General features: G+C 48.1%; 1 protein-coding gene across 1 annotated transcript in view; it reads left to right on the forward strand.

Annotated features, from left to right (window-relative positions):
* The window catches only part of LOC144175753 (uncharacterized), a 244,877-nt gene that overhangs the window by 44,916 nt on the left and 178,919 nt on the right, over nt 1-21,042 (forward strand). Inside the window, exons 5-6 of the mRNA XM_077704773.1 lie at nt 13,660-13,770; nt 13,878-13,990. Of these exons, the coding sequence (XP_077560899.1) occupies nt 13,660-13,770; nt 13,878-13,990 (224 nt within the window). The remainder of the gene's footprint in view (nt 1-13,659; nt 13,771-13,877; nt 13,991-21,042) is intronic.

Here is a 21,042-nt window from a genome sequence, read left to right on the forward strand (position 1 = left end):
TGGATCTGAACGAAAAAATAACTGGAACGAGGCATATAGGTGGATCTTGTGTGGAACCGTCAACTTGGTTTCTTCATGTTTGTGGTTTTTATCTGGAACCGAAAAAATGGGGTCATGCGATGTCGGCGGTTCCGGTTACTGTTATACTTATGTTCCAGTAAACGGTTGTGGCGAGTGGGTTTTTATAGTTCTGCTCGCGTATTGTTCAACATAAATCGTGCGTGGCTGTGAAGTATGCACACTCTCATGCATCAACTGGAACAATGAATCCCATATATATTTGGTGCTTCTTGACCGAAGATGCACTTGCGCGTCTTATATACACGCGCACGGCGCATATAAAATATAATGGACTTCGCCGACATCTACGAAACTGCCTTGCAGCAGTTAACTTTCATAATACGGCTAAGGTGTAGTTTTAATGATGTCCTTTGACAGAAAATGAAATCACACTTCTTTGCCAACGCCGTACAAAGCATTAAAAATGTCGAGAGAAGGATATCTTACAGAAAAGAAAAAAATGCAGGAACCCATTTCCAGGTGTTCCGCGGCACTCAAACGACTTTCGTGAAAACCGTATTTTTCTAATTGAGGCGTGGAGTACAAAGTCACCAGTGACTTCAATTTGAGGAGGACTAAACGTCTTCCCTTTCCCCCTCTTCCGTTCGGGCGAAGCCATAACTGCTGTAGTGCTGAACGATTCGTGGTGGTTTTGTGAGCACCTTCATAACGAAATACTTGTTGAGGCAACTACATGTTATGCATTTGGTTTGGAAAGCTTCGCAGAAACGGCAGTTCCTCTTCAACGCTCAGTCATCATCTCGCTGTGGTGTAGTACGCGTACAATTTTAAGTGCGTCAAAGGAATGCGTAAATGGCTAGATCCTGCGGTGGAATAGGTACGCAGTCCACGTTACTTATGTTGTGATGGGGTACATACATAATGTTAACCGACTGCGCGTCACATTTTACACCACACACATTATGCTACGCATGCAGTTATATGCTTAGAAGTTCGTTTGTGTATTTCGTCTCACCCCGGCTATTAATTTCCACAAGCACAAGGAGAACGACAGCAAACTTGGATAACTAAACCTGGTGTTACCCACGCCGCATCTGCCTTCCATTCTATATATTAATACTGAAATGGCATTCTTATGTCAAATTATGCATTGCAGTATCGGGAAAATCCGCAGTGTTACCCTTATGTTGTTACTTGTCATAGTATTTCAGTTCACTGAATGACCTGCCTTCTTCTGCTGGTCCCCCCGTTGCTGTTTTCCTGCACTGTTGGTGTTCACGAAGAAAAGCTGCTGGAAAACGGGCAGATGTATTATTACTCGCTAATTAGCTATGTCACACTAGATTCACTATACGGAAGTAGTTTTCTATAACGTGGGTATCAACGAGCGTCGCAGTATAATTTATTGGTATTGGAAAGGCTTGTTGTCAAGAGAACGCAGTCAATAAAGCAGCGTCGTTTTGGTTTCACTGCAAACAACGAAATAAAGCTGTCATCAAAGTTTATGCACACAAATCGCACGCGCTCACGGCCCGCGGCGAGAAACAACTTTAGCCGAACTAACGTGTTAAATTGGCTAAAATCGAGTTCGTTGTACAAGCCTCAGAGCCGCGTACACGTCCGCTTAGAGGCCTATGCCCATTTTCCGAAGCAAATAAAAGCGATTAATTGTGGCGACTTTGTGATCTCTTCCGCGGACTGGTCACTTGCCACGGCGTGCATCGCCCTAGCCACGGAGGAAGAAAAAGTTGGCCGAAACCATTACAAAACGACCGCCACTTCAGTGCGGTATGCCGTGCGAATGCGTTGGCAGCCGCAAGGCAGCGCCGCTTGCGTTGATGCATTGTATAGTGCATGGAGGAAAGAAAAGATTATGGTACAGTGGGACGGCAACGGGTACAACGACGATGAGGGAAACGGGATTGCGTGAGCACTTTGAACGACGGCAGCGCCCCTATCCCTCAATGTTTACGCCGCTAGTTTTTGTTCTTCCGCATGTCGCGCCACTAGTGGCGTTCTAAAGTGGTTTTCTTGGTTGCTCGCGTTATGCGCCTGATGTACTAGAAGTGTCGGTCAGACTGGCGGGACCCGTTACCAGTTTGGTTGTGGCTTGGAACTGCGGATTTCTTCATGTCCTCGGGCTGTATGACGACGTAGTCTGGCGACGTAGTTCGACGTAGTGGCGAGGAGGCACATAAAAGGTCAGTGCTGTTTATTTATGTTCTGGTAACGGTTGTTGTTCATTGACTTCTTCATCACTGCGTCCGATAAACATGCCGCTCCGCTGTCTGTTGTTCGTGTGCGAGAAACGTTTGCTGCCCTTATCCAGTTAGGCTTGCGCGTTTGTGGGACGGAGTCGGCTTGCCATTGCTGACTGCGTACGTTAGCTAGTGCTCTTTAGAAAGTTGCTGGTGCGCACATTTCTCGAGTCTGCATGACCCTTTACGGTGTGGCGTTGCTTAGTTGTATATTGACGGTTGCTGTACCTGTCAGCGGTACTGAATGTTCTCGGGTTAGTCGCTCGCTATTGTCTCGCTGCACACATGAAACAACTTCTTTGTCAGAGCGTCTGTCTTTAGACTTATGGGTATTTTCAAACTTTCGTATTAATTGCGTTGTGTTGGTCTGCCGAGAATCATAAATTTACTGTACTAATCACGCTATTCCACCTAATGTTGATGTGCGTTCAAGGCGTTTGCGGCAGCACTGCTTACGTTTTTCTGTGCTGTATGTGTAGTTGTTCCATGTTTCTTCCAATGCCTTCGCTGAATTCAGATGTCCAATTTACACTAGTCAACTTAAGCTGGCTCCCTGACGGGTAGTGAAATACAAGGGAAAGTGAATGTCTTAGCAGTAGCGTAGTAACAAAACGTTCCTTTTGTGTAGGGGAAGGCAGGTGGAACCACGCAGAAAGTGTGGTGCCGCTTCTATGCTGTCAATGTCAGTGGTAACCTGAGCCTTCAGAATAATTACCCATAAAGCTCACGAGTTGACTGTCAGAAGTTCTAACATCACAAAGTAAGTTTAAAAATAATCCATTCCTGCAATTTTATGCTATCAATGTCAGTGCATCTCGAGAGTCGGAATAATTTTCAAAACGCTTGGATGCAAAGTTGTTGCATCACGATGCGCACCGAACATTAATTCATTTCTGTCCTTCCTTGAACTTTCACTTACAAATTACACTGCGAGTGCGAAAGCAGATTGCTACATTCTGTATTCATCCTCTATCACCTGTTCAGAGACAGTCTATGGCTGACTATGGAGACATTTGGCCCTCCACTGATAGGTTGTGACAAATGCATTTCTTCCTCTGAAAAATGAAAATGAAAACAAACTATTTCCATTCCTTACATGAACCTGCGAAGTCATCGTTGTGGCATTCACTATGGCTGAAGACACCTTCGGCATGCTGAAGGATCGTCGGGGAGAGTGTGGCGGATTATGAATGCCCTGTGGAGCTCATAAGCCACAAAAGAGTACCGTTTGAGTCGTACACATTGTGCAGATATTCACCAGTTCGCATAGACAAAGGACAGGGGAGCTTAAAGTATGTTAAAATATTTTTATATCTCAAATTGTTTAGCAAGGAAACATTACCATGGCTTGCGGTGTAAAAAACATTCCAGTTTCGTGGAACGAATCAGACATTGTTCAATATTCTGTCATGCTCCCTGGGTAAAGCAAAGCAAAAATTTAATCTCTGGTAATTTTGCACTGTTTATTTTCTTGGCAATAGGGCGAACATAGACTTAAAAGAACGGAACAAGGAATGCATATGGCCATTTTATTTGTTTGTTGACCCCTTCTTAGAAGTGTATGATCAGAAAGCAACACATTATTGCACGGGATGAAATCATTGCATTCTACAAGTAAGTATGCACTGCCATTTTTGGGTCTTTCATGGTGCGTTTTTAGGTAGTTGCTTTATAAATAATGGTTTGAAACTTTTTTTCAGTTACAGCTTGGCCTGCGGTGTCTGCAGTAAGAGCTTCACTGAAAACGCTAGCAAAACTTTCCTGGAGGTGCACTTTGAGGCGGCACTGGCAGAAACACCTATATCTTAATGTTGGTTGGGTAAGCTGGCATTTTGTTTTGCGGGACTCAATTCAATCCGCTAAAGACACATTTATGAATACCACTCTCCCATCCATGCTATCTAAAGATCCTAAAAACTTTTGGCGCGTCATAAACCCAAGCAGTGAACATACGATAACACTTACCGATAGCTCTGGAGATGCTGAAGCCCCTGAGCAGTACGCTTTATCTCTCAACAATTCTTTCACTCGTAATTTTTGTCGCACCATTAATGTTCCTGTGCCTCCCAAGAAATGCTATAACTACCCAGTCATGTTCCCAATAACTATAGATTCTGTTGGTGTAGAAAACATAATTAAGGTCCTGAAACTTTCATCCGCCCCCGGGTGCGACCTGATTACGACCAAGTTCCTTAAAGGTACCTGTTCCTACTCATCCATTATTTTTGCTAAAATTTTTCAACAGCCGCTTCATGAAGGCATATTACCAATCGAAGGGAAGATTGCAAAATTGTACCATTTAACAAGTCGGGTGACAAGCATTCCCCATTAAACTATAAATCCATTTCGCTTACTAGTATTCCATGCAAAATATTTGAGCACATTTTGTCCTCTAACCTTGCAGGCTTCCTGGAGTCTAACTCAATTTTTACGCGTCACCAACATCGCTTTAGGAAAACATTCTCGTGCGAAACTCAGCTTGTAGCCGTTACACACAAATTAGACGTCATTCTTGATCAATCTAGCTTTCCTGACTGCATATTTATAGATTTTTCCAAAGCTTTTGATAAAGTCTGTCACAACGTACTGTTGCACAAATTAAATGAATGTATTATAGATCCCAGGCTTCTAATATGGCTCGAATGCTTTCTAAAAAATCGCTCTCAATTTGTTTCAGTTAATAATGTAAGCTCTGAGCCAAGTGCCGTTCATTCCGGCGTACCACAAGGCTCCGTACTAGGTCCGCTGCTCTTCCTTATATACATTAATGATTTACCTTCCTGAATTACCTCTAATATTCATTTGTTCGCGGATGACTGCGTAATCTTCCGGGAGATAACTTGTGATGGTGATATAACCTCTCTACAACATGATCTTAACTCTTAACTGGTGTAAAACATGGCTCATGGAATTGAATAGTAAGAAATGTAAACTTTTACGCGTTTCGAGAGCAAGCCATCAACTTCCAACCTATTACCTTGATAACACATCTCTTCAATCCGTGACAAACTATAAATACCTTGGGGTGCATACCACAACCGACCTGACCTGGACTGTTCACTGTAATTACGTAATTAAAAATGCTAACAGAATATTAGGTTATCTCCATCGCAACTTTTCAACGGCCCCTTCCTTGAAACTTCTTCTTTACACTACAGTAATACGATCTAAACTTGAATATTCCGCTGCACTATGCGATCCTAGTTACGCTAACCTAATACACTCTCTTGAACTGGTATAGAACAACTCAACTCGTTTTATGCTTTGTTACAACCGGACAGCAAGCATAACAGCCATGAAATCCAGCCTTAACTTGGCTTCACTTTCATCCCGTCGTAAAATGTTCCGTCTCCAGTAGTTTCACAAGCTGTTTCATCACCCATCGCTACGGGACGGTTTTATCTTGGCTCCTAGTTATATTTCACCTCGCCTGGATCATTCCCATAAAGTCGGGTTGCCCCTTTGCAAGACTCACGCTTTCTCTCATGCTGTATTCGGGTGGTCGTTTTAGAGCGCTCTAGAGCACTCCGAAAAGCGACTCCGTGTTCGGTTGGTCGAAATCGAGCGCTCGACATATGTTCGGTTGGTCGTCTCAGAGCGTCGTACTCCACTCCGAGCACCTCCGACTGCTCTGACTCCGAAGTTGGAGTGCCGCCGAAATCCGGAGGCGATTGGGTCACGTGACCCCGGCCGCAGCAGCTCGCCTCTGGCTCGCCCCGCTCGCCTGCCCAGTCGGTGGCGTTCGCTGAATCCTCCCTTTCTGTGCTGAGGCCTCGACAGCGGTTAGTTGTGGGAGTGTTTCGACGATTTTGCTTCTCGTGCTATTCTCCGCATCATGTCGAAACGGAGACGCCTGTTGAGTGTAGGGGAGCCGTCTCCGCTACTTCTGCAGCTCGAAATCGACGCCGAGGACAGCAGCTCAGACGACGACGATTCGCACGTTTACGCTGCGAAGATCGCCGAACTGTTCGCCGAACCACTTCCAGTGTTCAAAGTGCAGGAATACGTTCGCAAGGTTGTGCGCACCTATTCTTACCTTCAATCATTGCGAATAACAGGCGCTCGGCTGATGTCGGGGAACTTTGGCTTGTAGCTAACGAGTCCGATACGGAGGCCGCCATTTGTTGAGACACCTTGGCCGGCCTGGCTGTTTACAGTTGTCGTTTTGCCCGCGCCGCGGCGCCACGGTCGCGTGCTACTCCAAGATCGGGTACGCGTTCGGTTGGGGAGCGGTGACTCTTGCTCGGATTGGGGGAAGCGGCGCATCGGCGTACTCCGAGTCGGAGTATCAGAGCGACCACCCGAATACAGCATCAGTCTTTCATACCACGCACCTCTGAGGACTGGAACCGCCTTCCCGCATCAGTGGCAATCATTGAAAATCACCTTCATTTCAAAAGCACGTTATCTAATTATGTGTAATTTAGGTCATCGTACAGTAGGTACCTGTACAGTATTTATTTTCTTGTCGTTTTTCCTTTCTTGGTCTAATTTTCATAATTCCCGCGCCTGTGTTTGCTATAAAATCTGTTAGCTAAAACTGTATAATTAGGAACTTCTTCTCAATGTAATATTCACAGCTGCATTTTGTAAAACTTTTGTGTTTTCTTTTGCAATCACTCCCCTCTGTAATGCTTTTTGGCCCTGAGGGTATTGCAGATAAATAAATAAATAAATAAATAAATAAATAAATAAATTTCATTGATTGTCTGTGCTGATATTGTTTAGCGTACTTTCACCTTTAGCTGCACTCCCAGAAAAAACCCAGGAAATCACTGATTTTAAATCAATTAGTGCGTTATGAAAGGGCCTAAGCAACTCACTCATTTAAGGCAACCATGTAACGAAATTTTCTTGTTTCCTTAAAGGTACCTGAGGTGAGCGTCAGTCTTCTCGAGGCCCGCTTATTCTGAGAGAAGGAAATGGCGGCATCAATATTGTCCACAAGAAACACATCACGGATTCACCGCCTGCATTGTCACTTCAGAATGTGATCATCCTCATCGCTGCATATGTCATCTTTTTCATCGTGTCATCATGTTCTTATGGTTATGTGCCTTTGGAGAGTTCTTGGGATTTTTGCTGGGAGTTCTTGAAAGTCATGCGAAATTTGACAGTGGCCTGGTGTCCTTTAGGTTAGAGTCTTTGTTGAAATACTTGAAGTGGTCAGCTCTACTTGGGATTTTAAATTGTGGGTAGAGGTTAAAGTATCTCTTGAATGACATGAAGGAGGTCAGGTAAAAGACGTGAAGGGGGTCAGGTGTGATGAAGAGGTTTAAGTTCCTGGCACATGCAAGTTGCATCTCAACCGAACACTGAAGTCGTGCCTTGCTTTACGATGTTTCATCATTGGCACAAAGCGCACGCTACCTTTGAATCTATAGTGAGTGTTAATGTAGCTAATGGCACCACATTGTAACATCGTTATTATTCAAGTGTTGCTCATGAGATTTTTTTCATGGCAGTGCTGCTGCTGATGCAAAAGTGACACTGCTTATTTACGCAGACGACTTCCGCCCTCATTGATAAATGTTATTACTGTATGTGAGCTGACACCCATGCCCTAGGAGAACTGAAAATGTGCGTGTTTGGCTTGACCAAGTTTTCTCCTTTGAACAAAGTTGCATTTTTTTGCTTGGCAGAAGCAGGGCTTTTGGTCACAATCCGCCTCTTTCACAACCCCACTGCGCATGCGCAATCCCCTAGCGGCCAAGTCCCTAAGCAGTCCGGTAGGGGCAGCAGACGACATTCCCTACAGCTCCCACACAAGCGGGAAGGGGTCGTGGTTGTATTTACATCGTTTCATTTTTTGTGTGTGCTCGTTGTGCGCGGAACAATGCCCACAACTTGGGCTGCGTTCCGCTGTAACTCAGAGTGGCGAAAAGGGAACGGTGTCGGCTACTATCGCTTCCCGTCGGCCGCACGCGATCGGCTACAGCGGCTTGCGTCGCTCGCGTCGGCTCGGGTGATGGGAACTTTAGGCTTAGCATCCTGGCGGATATTTGATCGCCGCTATCTGTGCAACTGCGAATGACAATCCGCAACACAACTTTTCACTACACTATCATCCCCTTTCTCGAATGTGGAACTCTATGTAAGCTATAACTGCCGTTTGAGCGATCGGTGACCAGGACATCTGCGTAGCCTGTTTCGATGCTTCCGCGCAGGTATCGCCATCTGTCGGCCGCACGGCGCACCGCGCACCGCGGCGACCGCTCAGCGTAGGTTGCATCGCGGCAGATATCTGATCGCCGCTTTTAAAATAAGCCGTGGCAACAATCCCTAGCACAATTAATTATTCACCACACTAACACCTACTTTCTCGCATGTGGGACTTCTTTTTAGCGATCAGATTGATTCAGAAAAGCAGCGACAAGCGCGGTTGCTACCGTGGTCTGCGCCGGTTCGAGCCGCTGAGTGTGCCGAGCTGGTAGGCGCGGCCGGCGCGTGCGCGGACTGTTTCCGAAGGCAGAAAACGCTTCACGATTGCTTGCTTTATCCATTTCTTGCGAACAAACGCGCAGAATCTACAAATTCAGCTCAGCGATCATCGTAGTTGACCATGGAGCAAAAACAGTGGGGGAGCGACGCCGACGACGCATCTCATGCGCGCATCGGGCCGTCTCAAATTCACGCGTACGACTAGTCGTGGCAACAGTCGTAACGATCAGTCGCATGCGAATCTCGTGTACCAATCGTACATGTGTCCAGCGCTTAAAGGCATTTTGCGAACTGCCGGCCTTTGTTGAGCTGGCGATCGCACTTCATGCCAGACGACTCCAAGTACTGCTCGCTCTGCTACTCGGACGGCACACGGATCAGTCCGAGATTTCTCTGCCAGCCCTCATTCAGTGATAAGAAGCCGCCTGGTATAATGTGATGACCAGGGGCTGTCATCTTAAGGCGTTATAACACCAACACAGGAGAAAAACTTCGGCTGCTCCTCGCTGTAATGTGGGATTGCCGTTCATAGAACGAGAAAGCAGCTGGAGGAAACGCCGGCAAACCCTACCGCCTCAACTTCCGCTATGCACGCTAGGTGGCAGCACACCGCAATGAAAGAGGCGGATTACACTGACAGTAAGAAGGGAGGGTATTTATAGCACGCAACGCAGGTAAAATGTTGAGGCTGGAAAAAATGCTTTCAAGTATGCTTTGTAAAATTGGTCACCTGTATGCTTCAACGCTGGCTTGTTTGGTTCTTAGGGATGTCTGACTTCTTCCCGCTTGAATTGATTACGTGTAAATAATTAGTCTCCTTGTTAAATTTCAATATGTGTAACATGCTCACAGCTGCATGGTTTGCATAATTATATAAGATTCACGCTGGCTTTCATGAGATTTCTGGGGATGAATCATTCTAAACAACTACAGATTGTTTGGGCAAGTAACGTGCCGTAAGTCAAATGCCTTTTCAGGACGCTCATAAAATCTGTTTTGGCTGCAAAACGCTTGGTGTTACACTTACGGCTGGTATCAGGAAACTGTAGTATCTTTCATATTCATGTTTTAATCGTGGCATACTGCCACATGTGACCTCTCGTGTCGAAATGTTGTATCGTTATTCTTGGCTCGAGCGTTCTTTTCCTAAACTCTTGCACTGCACTGTTGTAGGTTTGTAATATTATAACCGTGTATGGCTTGTTTTTAGGCCATTGACTGCAATTTAACAGCAAACTGCATTGTCCGAAACAGTTAGGCGTACACATGGTATGCCAAGTGCAATGGGTACTTCCGCCTTTGAGTTACCTTGTTTTATCTGATCTGTTTATCTGTTTTATCTGATGCTCACTGTTGCATAATTTCTGGGTAAGGGCCTCGGTAGACCCACAAGTCTATTTATTTGAGACGCAGTTGCCCTTGAAACTATCGTTATTACGCACGTTTTTGAGTAAAGGGGAATATGTGAAACTGCCACTTGGAGTCTAGTGTTATCGTTATGGTATTTATTTGTTGTACGTTAGTCATTTTCTGTTCAATTTAAAATAGACAGCTATCCATATCTGAAATGTATGCATACTAACAGCAATAAAGTGGTATACTATATTGAAAAGCAGTTTATGAGTCATAATAGTTGGTTCCGTGTGTATTTTATTGCAAGCATATTGTTTCTCTTTTACATGCAGCTAGAACGCAGAACAGGATTCTGCGGGTGAAGCCAAAATCTGTGTGGCGCTCTAGGTGCCTCAGACAAACTGTTATATAGAACTGTGATCCGATAGACAACTGTTGGGAACTGTCAGGGACCACACTGCTGCGGTGGTTTCTGCTTTCAAATTGTTGGTATCACTGCGGGTCATATATCAAGGCTGTGTTGGAATAGTGCTTGCGGCTTCCTGCTGATACCAATGCATCCGCCAGCCTGGCATATGACCTCGGTGTATACCGACAGGAAAGCAGCATTGTTGGAAAAGTGGAGACCCATAGACAGCTTCCCAATGTCTATAGGAACACCGTTTTATATAAACAGCTGGTCTGAAGGTACCTTGAATGGCGCACCGGATAAATTCCAGAATCATTTTACATGGATCAATGATCCAGTATCTCAAACTACCCTTTTATTTGGAACAGTGCTCCACATACTTTTATGTGGAACACTAATCCACATAATTTAGTTGCAAAAATATGTGGTACACAGTTCCACTTAATTTTCAAGCTATGTAAAACAGGGTTCCAATTATATAACTGGAACTTTTTTGCAAAAAAGTTCCAGTTACTAAGTGGATGTTATGTGGAACCAGATTAAGAACAAGAAGCCACAGGCCGGTAATGTGTTTAACTTCTTATAGGCTAGCCAATTGCCCGCCCTTACGCAGAACGTGCTTCCTCGAAGGTCAAAGAATAACCACGGAGCGGGCAGCAGCCTGTTGGGCAGGCTGCTCCGGGTGCGCACGGCCTTGTCGCTACGTCGGCTACACATGCGCATGAGCATGAGACATGCTTCGGCGTCCCTTTGATTCTTCAGCCGCGACTTTTGTGCATAAGAGTGGAACGCGAAAGCCGAGCAGGAGAAGACGTGACTGTACCGTACCCATCGCACACGTGTTATCTACAGTAACGGGAGCCGTGCCAGCGGAAGGAACCCTACGAGACTTCTCTGCTGTCTGTAAATGGACATCTGGGTCGCCAGCGTTTCGCTCACGGCGTGTAAAAACAAGGCGTCAAGTTCTGAACCTGAGATTCTCAAAATATTGCCGCTGCCTCCCAAAGCGAGGCGATATCTGTCTCGTTTCATGCTGAACAGCAACCATCCCTGAGAGTTGCAAGTCGAATCTGACCTTGGACGTTCTATCGTCCTACGGCACGGACATGGGGCTTGCACAAGCCATCGTAAACTTTCTCACGCACCGAGCGGACCAATGGTTTCGTGATGTGCCCACTGCCAGGCTTTCTTTGACGATTGGTTTTAAAATTTGGCTGGGAGTAATTGCGCCACCTTTACTTCACATTATAGCAGTGCGACGAATGTGGTGTATTTCCGACTACTGCTTCAGCCAGAAATTTATGGCGAGCCGAGTAGCGTACACTCAATTAGGGTTACTAACCGTCCGGGATTTTGCAAGCCTGTCCGGACTTTTCATACTACGTCCCGAGTCCCGTGCAGTCCCTGTCGGGACAGCTATATGTCCCGGATTTGTTCCGAACCACCCAGCTAGGAATTAGTTTTGCTATCCAAAGGACGCTGAACAAGGCACGTCACGCTTCGGAACACAAAGTTAGCAGTGAACTTGTTCAGGCAGAGCTTCAGGTAAAGCTGAACCTCCACGTGAAGTGCGACAACGTTCACGAGTACATTCTCCAGCAAGAGCAATTGTTGCGAGCAGATGTAGCCAGATGAAGTACCACTTCAAAGGCCGCAGCAATAATGAAACAATGGATTCGTCTGAAAAATACCGCCATAAAGAAAACTGATTTTGTTGTCTCCAAGCATTAGGGTACGCTCCCACCCTCCGCTTCCCCCGTTCCGACTTTTTTTATTGGAGAGTTGGTAACCGTAAGCTGTCGGCTGCTGCCGTTCGCATTCCTCCTTCCCGACAACGAGATGCCGGAGGCCAAACTTAAAAACTGTAGCATAAGGTTGCAGCAGATAAGGCTGCAGCAGAAAGGCGACCATGAAGTCTCAATACGGCGAAGTAACACTCTGAAGCTCTGTTGTGGACGCAGTGGTTCCGATGCTCGCGCTTGCGAGAATTTAAGGAGCAAACCACAACGGTTAAAGTTATGCGCACGACACCACAGAGTGTTTCAATGGCCGTCAAACAAAATATACTCAAAACAACCATTGTCCGGGGAGAGTGCGGGTTCTATGCTAGCACACGCCTATGAGCGCATGCGGAGGCAGTCTCCTGAACCTGAGAGACTGAACCAACTTATCCTCAAGTACAACACGGTAGAACCCTTAAGAGCTTTGGTGGAACGGTTCTTCAGCATTACCAATGAAGTGGTGACAAAAAAAAACGGTCTCGTCTGTCCGACACCAACGTTAGACAGACGAAACTCTTGCTGAGTTCAAACAAAGGAGTCTACTAAGTTGCGAATGTGTATTCTGGACATTCTTTTCTCACTCACACTGTAATATTCAATCAGCATGCATTCATTAAACGCCAATGTATTGTTCCTTTACGGATGCGATTCCTTTTCGAAAACATTTATGTTCATCCATGTGAGTAACGTCCTTTGCACACCTGACTGCGCATTTGATGACACAAGTGGAAAGCACCATATGTGTTCTACTTGTAATAGACGAACACCACAATTGCAGTAAACATGTCTGGAATAAGTCTGGTGCACCCTAAAAAATTCGTCTATGAGCGTTTCTCTAAATAATCTGCTGCCGGTGGTGTTCATATTTGTATCATATATGTAGTTCAAGGTGAGTGCTAAATTGCTCACTTCATTTCTCCTCAACCGCAGTTTAATTAAAAAAAATGAAATGTAACGTAATGTAACGGCCCGTTACAATGTTCGAAGTGTAACTGGACCGCGTTCCTTTATCAGTATAGAAACTTGTAACGGGAATCCGGCACCACATTTTATTTTTAAAAAATCAAATGTAACGTTAATGTAACCGCCCGTGATTATGTTCGAAGTGTAACTGGAACGCGTTGCTTTATCAATATGGCAGCTTTCAACGGGAACTCGTTTCAAAATTAGGAATGAACGAAGAACGAGCTTTCGTTCCTACTTTAGTGGAACGTGTGCAACACTTGTAAGAACACGCGTCACGTGAGAAGGACGACCGGATCAGCTCCGTTACAACTGAATCGTGTAAGCCTTTCGCCGTCGAAGCAGTCTTGGCCAAATTAAACACTGAGTTTTTGAGGGACACAGTGAGTGGCCACACTAACCCGCCCACTGAACAACTCTTCCGCCTCCGCAGTTGGTCGGCCGTGTCGCACACTCTGGAGCAGCCGGCGGAGCTCGACCGCTCCTTCCTGGCCGAACGCTTCGCTCCCATGGCCACGGTGGACATGCTGGCGAGCATCGACAGGCACGTTTGTTCTCCGAAGGGTTTCAGTTGGGATTCTACGCAGCTGACCCGCATTTTCGGCAACGTAACCTGCTCTTAACACGCTTTTGGTATTGTTCCCGTGGCAGGTTCTTTGCTGAAGTGGACACATTTGACCAGGCGGGCATGATGACGGGTGAGGTGACAGCAGATGGCCAGACGCGAGAGGTCTGCCTCTGGGGCTTCAAGGTCAGAAGCCGGGGTAAGTGGTTCCTCACAAAAGTCCGCACAACTTTCTGAAACGCTTACATATACGTTGCCACGGTCCCTGGAAAAACTAATCCGTAGCTGCACTTTAATATGCCTACTGGCATTTTTCACTTGGCTGTTTAATCGATCTCGATAAACGAAAACTGAAACAAAATCATTTGCGCAGACTGGTATTGTTGTAACCAAAAGCGTCCTTTTCAAGAATGCTACCGAGGGGGGTGTGGTGGCTCACATCAGCTCTTTGTCGATTACGACAGAAAAAAAACGTAGCTCTAATTACAGTATTGAAGAGGTCATTAAGACAAAAACGTTTGCTTTAATCGAACGATTTGGGCTTTTATAGTGCCACCCGCGCGCTTGTTCCACAGCATACGATAATTTATTCACTAAATCCTGCCCTTGCGTCACGATTTCAGCTCTACCACTGCAATGTCGGCCATAACGTACTCACCGCAGGTACTTAAAACGAAACTTTGTAGGTTGAATAAGGATGCCTCCAACGGCACATGTCTTTTTAAAGCAAAACGTTTTGCCTCTGCCCCCCCGCACCCCCCCCCCCAGGGTTCTGTCGCGACCGTAGGTGTCAACAAAAAACTCCCGCTATCAAATAAAAGAAGTTACTGGCACCACCAGGAATTGAACCCGGAAGGTATAGCAAAACTTATCAAGAGCCCGTTGTCTTAACGATTAGGCTACGAGCCCACGCTGAGACGGGGAGACAGATGGTGCACTCACCTAGCACATCTTCCGGTTTAGCCCCTGCGCTCCCGCTGAATGCCACGCGATAGCGTCCCGCGACCGCTCACTCTGATGTGCGCTCCGCCCAGGGAGCGTGTAGCGGCCGCGTGCAAGCCTTCCGCATGCGCTAAGAGTTGGTAAAAAAAGGAAGCTGACACCAACGCTTGGCATCGCACTTCTAATCTGACCCCTTCCCTCTCATCACTTCCCTCGACCAATGGGAAGCTGCTCTCGGTTGCTCAACTTGGAGCTCCAAAAGTCGCTCATATATATATGTATATATTATATATATATATAGATATTGTCACGAAGTCAAGGACGACGCAGTTGTCCTGAAGCAGAAACAAGTTTATTGGAGCGAACTTGTGCTCCCCTAACAACTCAAAAGAATACAGAGGCGGCGAAGCAGCGGTCAACAAAGTGACTTGCGTCGGCGAGCGTCGCAGAATCGAATGCCGTGGCGTCTGCTGTGCAGGCTTTTATCTTTCGGCGCGAGAGTTTCTGGAACCGTCGATTCACATCCAGAACATTGTAGATCACAGAAAATTATTCTGGGCTAGCGGCGTTAGGGCGAAACACTCTGTTTATCTAAATGAGATAGCCCGTGCGGCATAAAAATAAAGAATGGAACACGCGCTTCGCATGGGACACAGATACGGAACCGGGCGCGGCCGGGCATTAAAAACAAACAATAAATAGGCAAACCCTTAAATGGTTCGCGCCATTACCCCCCCCCCTCTAAGAGTGCATCGACTCGATGCTAAAATAAAACAACAGTCCGAACAAATAGCAAACACACAAAAAACAACAAAGTTCGTCATCTTGCGAAGTACGGTTTGAGGCGAACCACATGAACGACTTCGGGTCGCGTGCGTCGTCGTGATGTGCCGGAATCACCACTGGGAATCACTTCGTAGGTTAATTGGCCAACACGTCGTGGAATCTGGTAGGGTCTGAAATACCGTCGCAAAAGCTTTTCACTGAGTCCGCGTCGTCGAATGGGAGTCCAAACCCACACACGATCCCCTGGTTGGTACTCGGCGTCTCGGCTTCGGAGGTTGTAGCGGCCGGCATCCACCAGCTGCTGGTCCGTTATGAGAACTCGAGCGAGGTGGCGGGCCTCCTCCGCACGTTGAAGGTATCCTTGGACGTCGGCGTTGAGGTCGTCGTCTTCTACATGCGGAAGCATGGCGTCGAGCATCGTAGTCGGCCGTCTTCCGTAGACACGCTCGAATGGTGTCATCTGCGTAGTTTCCTGCGTCGCTGTATTGTACGCAAACGTGACATACGGGAGGACTTCGTCCCATGTCTTATGTTCAACCTCGACGTACATAGACAGCATATCCGCGATCGTTTTCTTCAGACGTTCCGTTAGTCCGTTCGTTTGGGGGTGGTACGCCGTCGTTCTCCGGTGATTCGTGTTGCTCTAGCGTAAGATTCCTTGCATCAGCTCCGCGGTAAAGGCCGTTCCGCGGTCCGTGATTAGGGCTCCAGGGGCTCCATGTCGCAGCTCAACTTGGTTTATAAAGAACTTGGCGACTTCTTCTGCAGTCCCCCTCGGAAGAGCGGCGGTCTCTGCGTAGCGCATCATGTAGTCTGTCGCTACGACAGTCCACTTGTTCTCTGATCGTGACGTAGGGAACGGGCCTAGAAAGTCTATTCCAATCTGTTGAAAGGGCCTCGACGGGACGGCGATAGGTTGCAGAAATCCGGCGGGTCTTATCGGCTGCGTTTTTCGTCGCTGGCAGTCACGGCAACTCCGAACGTAGTGGGTGACGTCGGATGTAAGGCGGGGCCAGAAGTACTTCGCCTTAATTTTTGCAATAGTGCGAGCTGTGCCGAGATGTCCGGAGGACGGGTCGTTGTGGGACGCTTCCAAAATTTCGTCACGAACGTCTGCGGGGGTGACAAGTAGATAATTCGTTCCCGTTCCGGGGCTGAAATTCTTCTTCACGAGGACGGAGGTTTTGAGGCTGAATGCTGGTAAGTTCCGCTTGAACGCTCTAGGCACGGCGACGTTTCGTCCTTCGAGGTAGTCGATCATTACGCGCAAGTCGGGGTCGGCACGCTGCTGGGCGGCTAGGTCGCTCTCCGTAACAACCCCGAAGGACGCGCTGCCTTCATCGGAGTCTTGTGGTGGTGGGTCGACAAGGGCGTGGGACAGGCAGTCGGCGTCGGAGCGTTTCCTGCCGGATTGGTAGACGATTTTAACGTCGAACTTTTGCAGGCGCAAACTCCACCACCCAAGACGGCCAGAGGGGTCCTTCAAATTGGCGAGCCAACACAGCGCATGGTGGTCTGTCACAACCTTGAACGATCTACCATACTCGTATGGGCGGAATTTTGAAATGGCCCATATGATTGCCAGTCACTCTTTTTCGGAGGCAGAGTAGTTTTTCTCCTCCTTCGACAGACCACGGCTTGCATAGGCGATTACCTTTTCGCATCCGCTTTGCTTTTGGACTAGGACGGCCCGTAAATCTATATCGCTGGCGTCCGTGTGCATTTCCATTTCGGCTTTTTCGTCGAAATGAGCGAGCACGGTCGGGTTTTGCAGGCGTTGTTTCAGCTCGCAGAATGCTATTTCTTGAGCGTTTTCCCAGGCGAAAAGAGGGTTATCTTTTGTCAGGCGCGTGAGTGGCTCTGCGATGCGTGCGAAGCTTGCGACGAAGCGCCGGTAGTATGCGCACAGTCCAAGAAATCTACGCACGCTCTTTTTGTCTTTCGGTCTTGGGAAGTTTGCTATGGCTGATGTTTTCGCTGGGTCAGGCAGGACTCCCGCGGCGTTGACGACGTGTCCCAAAAACTTGAGTTCCTCGTTATCGAAGCGGCACTTTTCGGGCTTCAGCGTTAACCCCGATGAGCGAATAGCCTTGAGTACAGACTCCAACCTTGCAAGGTGTTCATCGAAAGTCCGGGCGAATACCACAACGTCGTCGAGGTAGACGAGGCAGGTGTGGCACTTCAGGCCAGCTAGCACAGTGTCCATGACTCTTTGAAACGTTGCTGGCGCCGTGCACAAACCAAACAGCATCACCTTGAACTCGTACAGACCGTCCGGGGTTATAAATGCAGTCTTCTCTCGGTCTCTCTCGTTCACTTCAATTTGCCAGTAGCCGGTCTTCAGATCCATCGATGAGAAGTACTTCGCGTGGCAGAGGTGGTCGAGGGCGTAGTGAATTCGTGGCAGGGGGTACACGTCGTTTTTGGTGATTTTGTTCAGTCTCCGGTAGTCAACAAAGAACCTTAAAGTGCCGTCCTTTTTCTTCACGAGTACGACCGGCGCAGCCCACGGACTTTTCGATCGCTGTATTATGTCGTCGCTGAGCATGTCGTCGACTTAGTCCGGATGGCTTGCCGCTCGTGGGAAGAGACGCGGTACGGTAACTGTCAGGTAGGTCGGGCTCCATCTTCAGTTATTATTCGGTGCTTCGCAAGAGGTGTCTGAGGTAGTTTCCACTTTGACGAAAAACACTCGCTGTAGCGACGCAGCAAAGCCAATAGTTTGTTCCGTTGTTCTTGCAGTAGCGCCGGATTCACGTCGAAGGAATGCGGAAACTTGAAGGTACCCTCGGGTGCACGTTCAAATTCGGCGACTGCGATCACGTCACTTGCTTGTTGCATTTCTTCGAGGAATGCAATTGCAGTGCCCTTGTTTAAATGCTGGTACTCCTCGGTGAAATTGGTGACCAAAACGTGGGATTTGCGTTGCTTAAACAGCATAATGCCTCTTGCGACAAACACACCGCGGTCGAGAAGGAACCTTTGGTCACTCTTCACGATAGCGTCGGCATCAGGAGCAGCACCTTCACAGTAGACGGTGATCATCAAGCTTGCGCGGGGTGGCAGGGTGACATGATCATCGGCGATCCTTATAGCTGCACGGTGTTCGGGGTTCGGTTCCGGCGTCATAGAGTGATCGGAGGAAAACGTTATCGATTTGTCTGCAGATCAATTATTGCGCCGTTGTCTGTCAAAAAGTCCATTCCGAGAATTACGTCGCGGGAGAAGTTGGGCAAAACGACGAACGCTGCAGGGTACGTCGTGCCGTCTATGGTAACGCGCGATGTGCACGTTCCACTTGGTGTCACGAGGTGGCCTCCTGCTGTGCGTATGTGTAGACCGTCCCATCTTGTCATAACTTTATTCAGCTTAGACGCAAATGGTCCGCTCATTACGGAGTAGTCGGCTCCCGTGTCTACGAGGGCGACTACATCAAAGCCGTCGATGGACACCTTGACGTCGGATGCCGCCTTCCTCGAGTTCCGGGTGCGTCGGGGCATCGCATCTCGGCTTGTGCGCGTTGACGGTCGGGAACTGTGCGTCGTCGTTGTCGTCGTGTTCGGGAGTCTCGTCAGGGTTAGGTCGGGTCGTCGGGATGAGGGCATGTCGTGAATCACTATCTTCGGCGCGTCCTTGCGTCGTTGGAGGGTTTCCGCTTGTTCGTCGTAGAGCAACTTCACCTCCAGAAGTTGCTGCTTTTAGTTTCCCCCGCGTGGGGTGGGGGACCTTCCACGGGCGAAGTCAGCGTTGCTACGGCGGTTCGGCGATTGGTATGGGTAGGGCGACGGCGAACGGTTGAAACGCGCTGGGCCACGGCTGGTTTCAGATAGATACTCGTCGATCTCACGTGGTCGTTGGCCAGGGAGAGGGCGAGGTGCGTCGACGGAGAAACCACGCAGTCCGAGTCTCTTGTATGGGCAGCGACGGTAGATATGGTCAGCCTCTCCGCAGTGGTAGCACAAAGGACGATTGTCGGGAGTTCGCCATACGTCCGTCCTCCTCGGAGTCTGGTTTCGAGCTACCGGGGGTCGGTCGGGTGACAGTGGGCGGCGGTACGGTGGGGCCTCTTGACGGCTTATTGAAGCAGGGCGGGGCCGACGAACAGCCGCGGAGTATGTCACAGGTTGTTGCTCTCGGGGTACTTCGGATGGCGTACAAGTTCCCAACGCTTGTTGCACTTCTTCTCTAATAACGTCGGTAAGTGTAGCGACTTGGGGCTGTGGTGGCGTGGGGAGAAATTTCCACAGCTCCTCTCTCACTACTGTGCGGATGGTCTCGCGTAGGCTTTCAGCCGGGATCCGCATGTTGTCGATGTAGCTCCCTTTAGCCGCGCCAACAAAGTTCCGCTCGTATTGCTTAGCACGCATTTCGAGGGCCTTCTCAATTGTAGTTGCTTCGGTCACGAATTCGGCGACAGTTTTGGGCGGGTGTCGGACCAGTCCAGCAAACAGTTCCTCCTTTACACCGCGCATTAAGAAGCGTAGCTTTTTTTCTTCCGTCATATCGTGGTCCGCGCGGCGAAATAGTTGCTTCATCTCCTCAATGAAGATCACAACCCCTTCGTTGGGGTGTTGCGTGCGCGTTTCCAACAAGAGGGAGGCTCGTTCTTTTCGCACGACGGTAGCGAATGTTTTGTGGCATTCGCTCTTAAAGAGAGTCCAGTTGGTTAGGGAGCTTTCATGGTTCTCAAACCACGTTCGGGACGTATCTTCTAGATAGAAGAAAACATGGCGTAAGGTTTCTTCGTCATCCCACCTCTTAAAGATGCGGACGCGCTAAACGTTCTCCAACCAGTCCTCAGGATCTTCTCCGGGGGATCCGCGGAACGATGGTGGCTCCCGGGGCTGCTGCAGGACGATTGGCGATGCTCGTTCTTGCACTATGGTGTTGGTTGCAGCGTTCCTTTTCTTGGGCCCTTCTGGCAGAAGACCGAGCTCAGGTGGCAATCCTTGCAGTCGGAGGCTGGCTCTAGTTGGACTGGGCTGGCGGCTTGCAGAGGTCGTCATAAAAGGTGCGTACCCAGCACCTTCACCAGATGTCAGGAAGCCAAGGACGACGCACTTGTCCTGAAGGAGAAACAAGTTTATTGGAGCGAACTTGTGCTCCCATAACAACTCAAAAGAATACAGAGGCGGCGAAGCAGCGGTCAACAAAGTGACTTGCGTCGGCGAGCGTCGCAGAATCGAATGCCGTGGCGTCTGCTGTGCAGGCCTTTATCTTTCGGCGCGAGAGTTTCTGGAACCATCGATTCACATCCAGAACATTGTAGATCACACAAGATTATTCTGGGCTAGCGGCGTTAGGGCGAAACACTCTGCTTATCTGAATGAGATAGCCCGTTCGGAATAAAAATAAAAAATGGAACATGCGCTGCGCATGGGACACAGATAACAGATCCCGGCGCGGCCGGGCATAACCCTTGTATGGTTCGCGGCAATATATATATATATATATATATATATATATATATATATATATATATATATATATATATAAGAGTTGGCAGTCAACAAAACCTCGGAA

Source organism: Haemaphysalis longicornis, unplaced genomic scaffold (assembly GCF_048455015.1).
Source record: "Haemaphysalis longicornis isolate Haplotype H1 unplaced genomic scaffold, Haemaphysalis longicornis Haplotype H1 scaffold_3, whole genome shotgun sequence".
Taxonomy (NCBI): Eukaryota; Metazoa; Arthropoda; class Arachnida; order Ixodida; family Ixodidae; genus Haemaphysalis; species Haemaphysalis longicornis.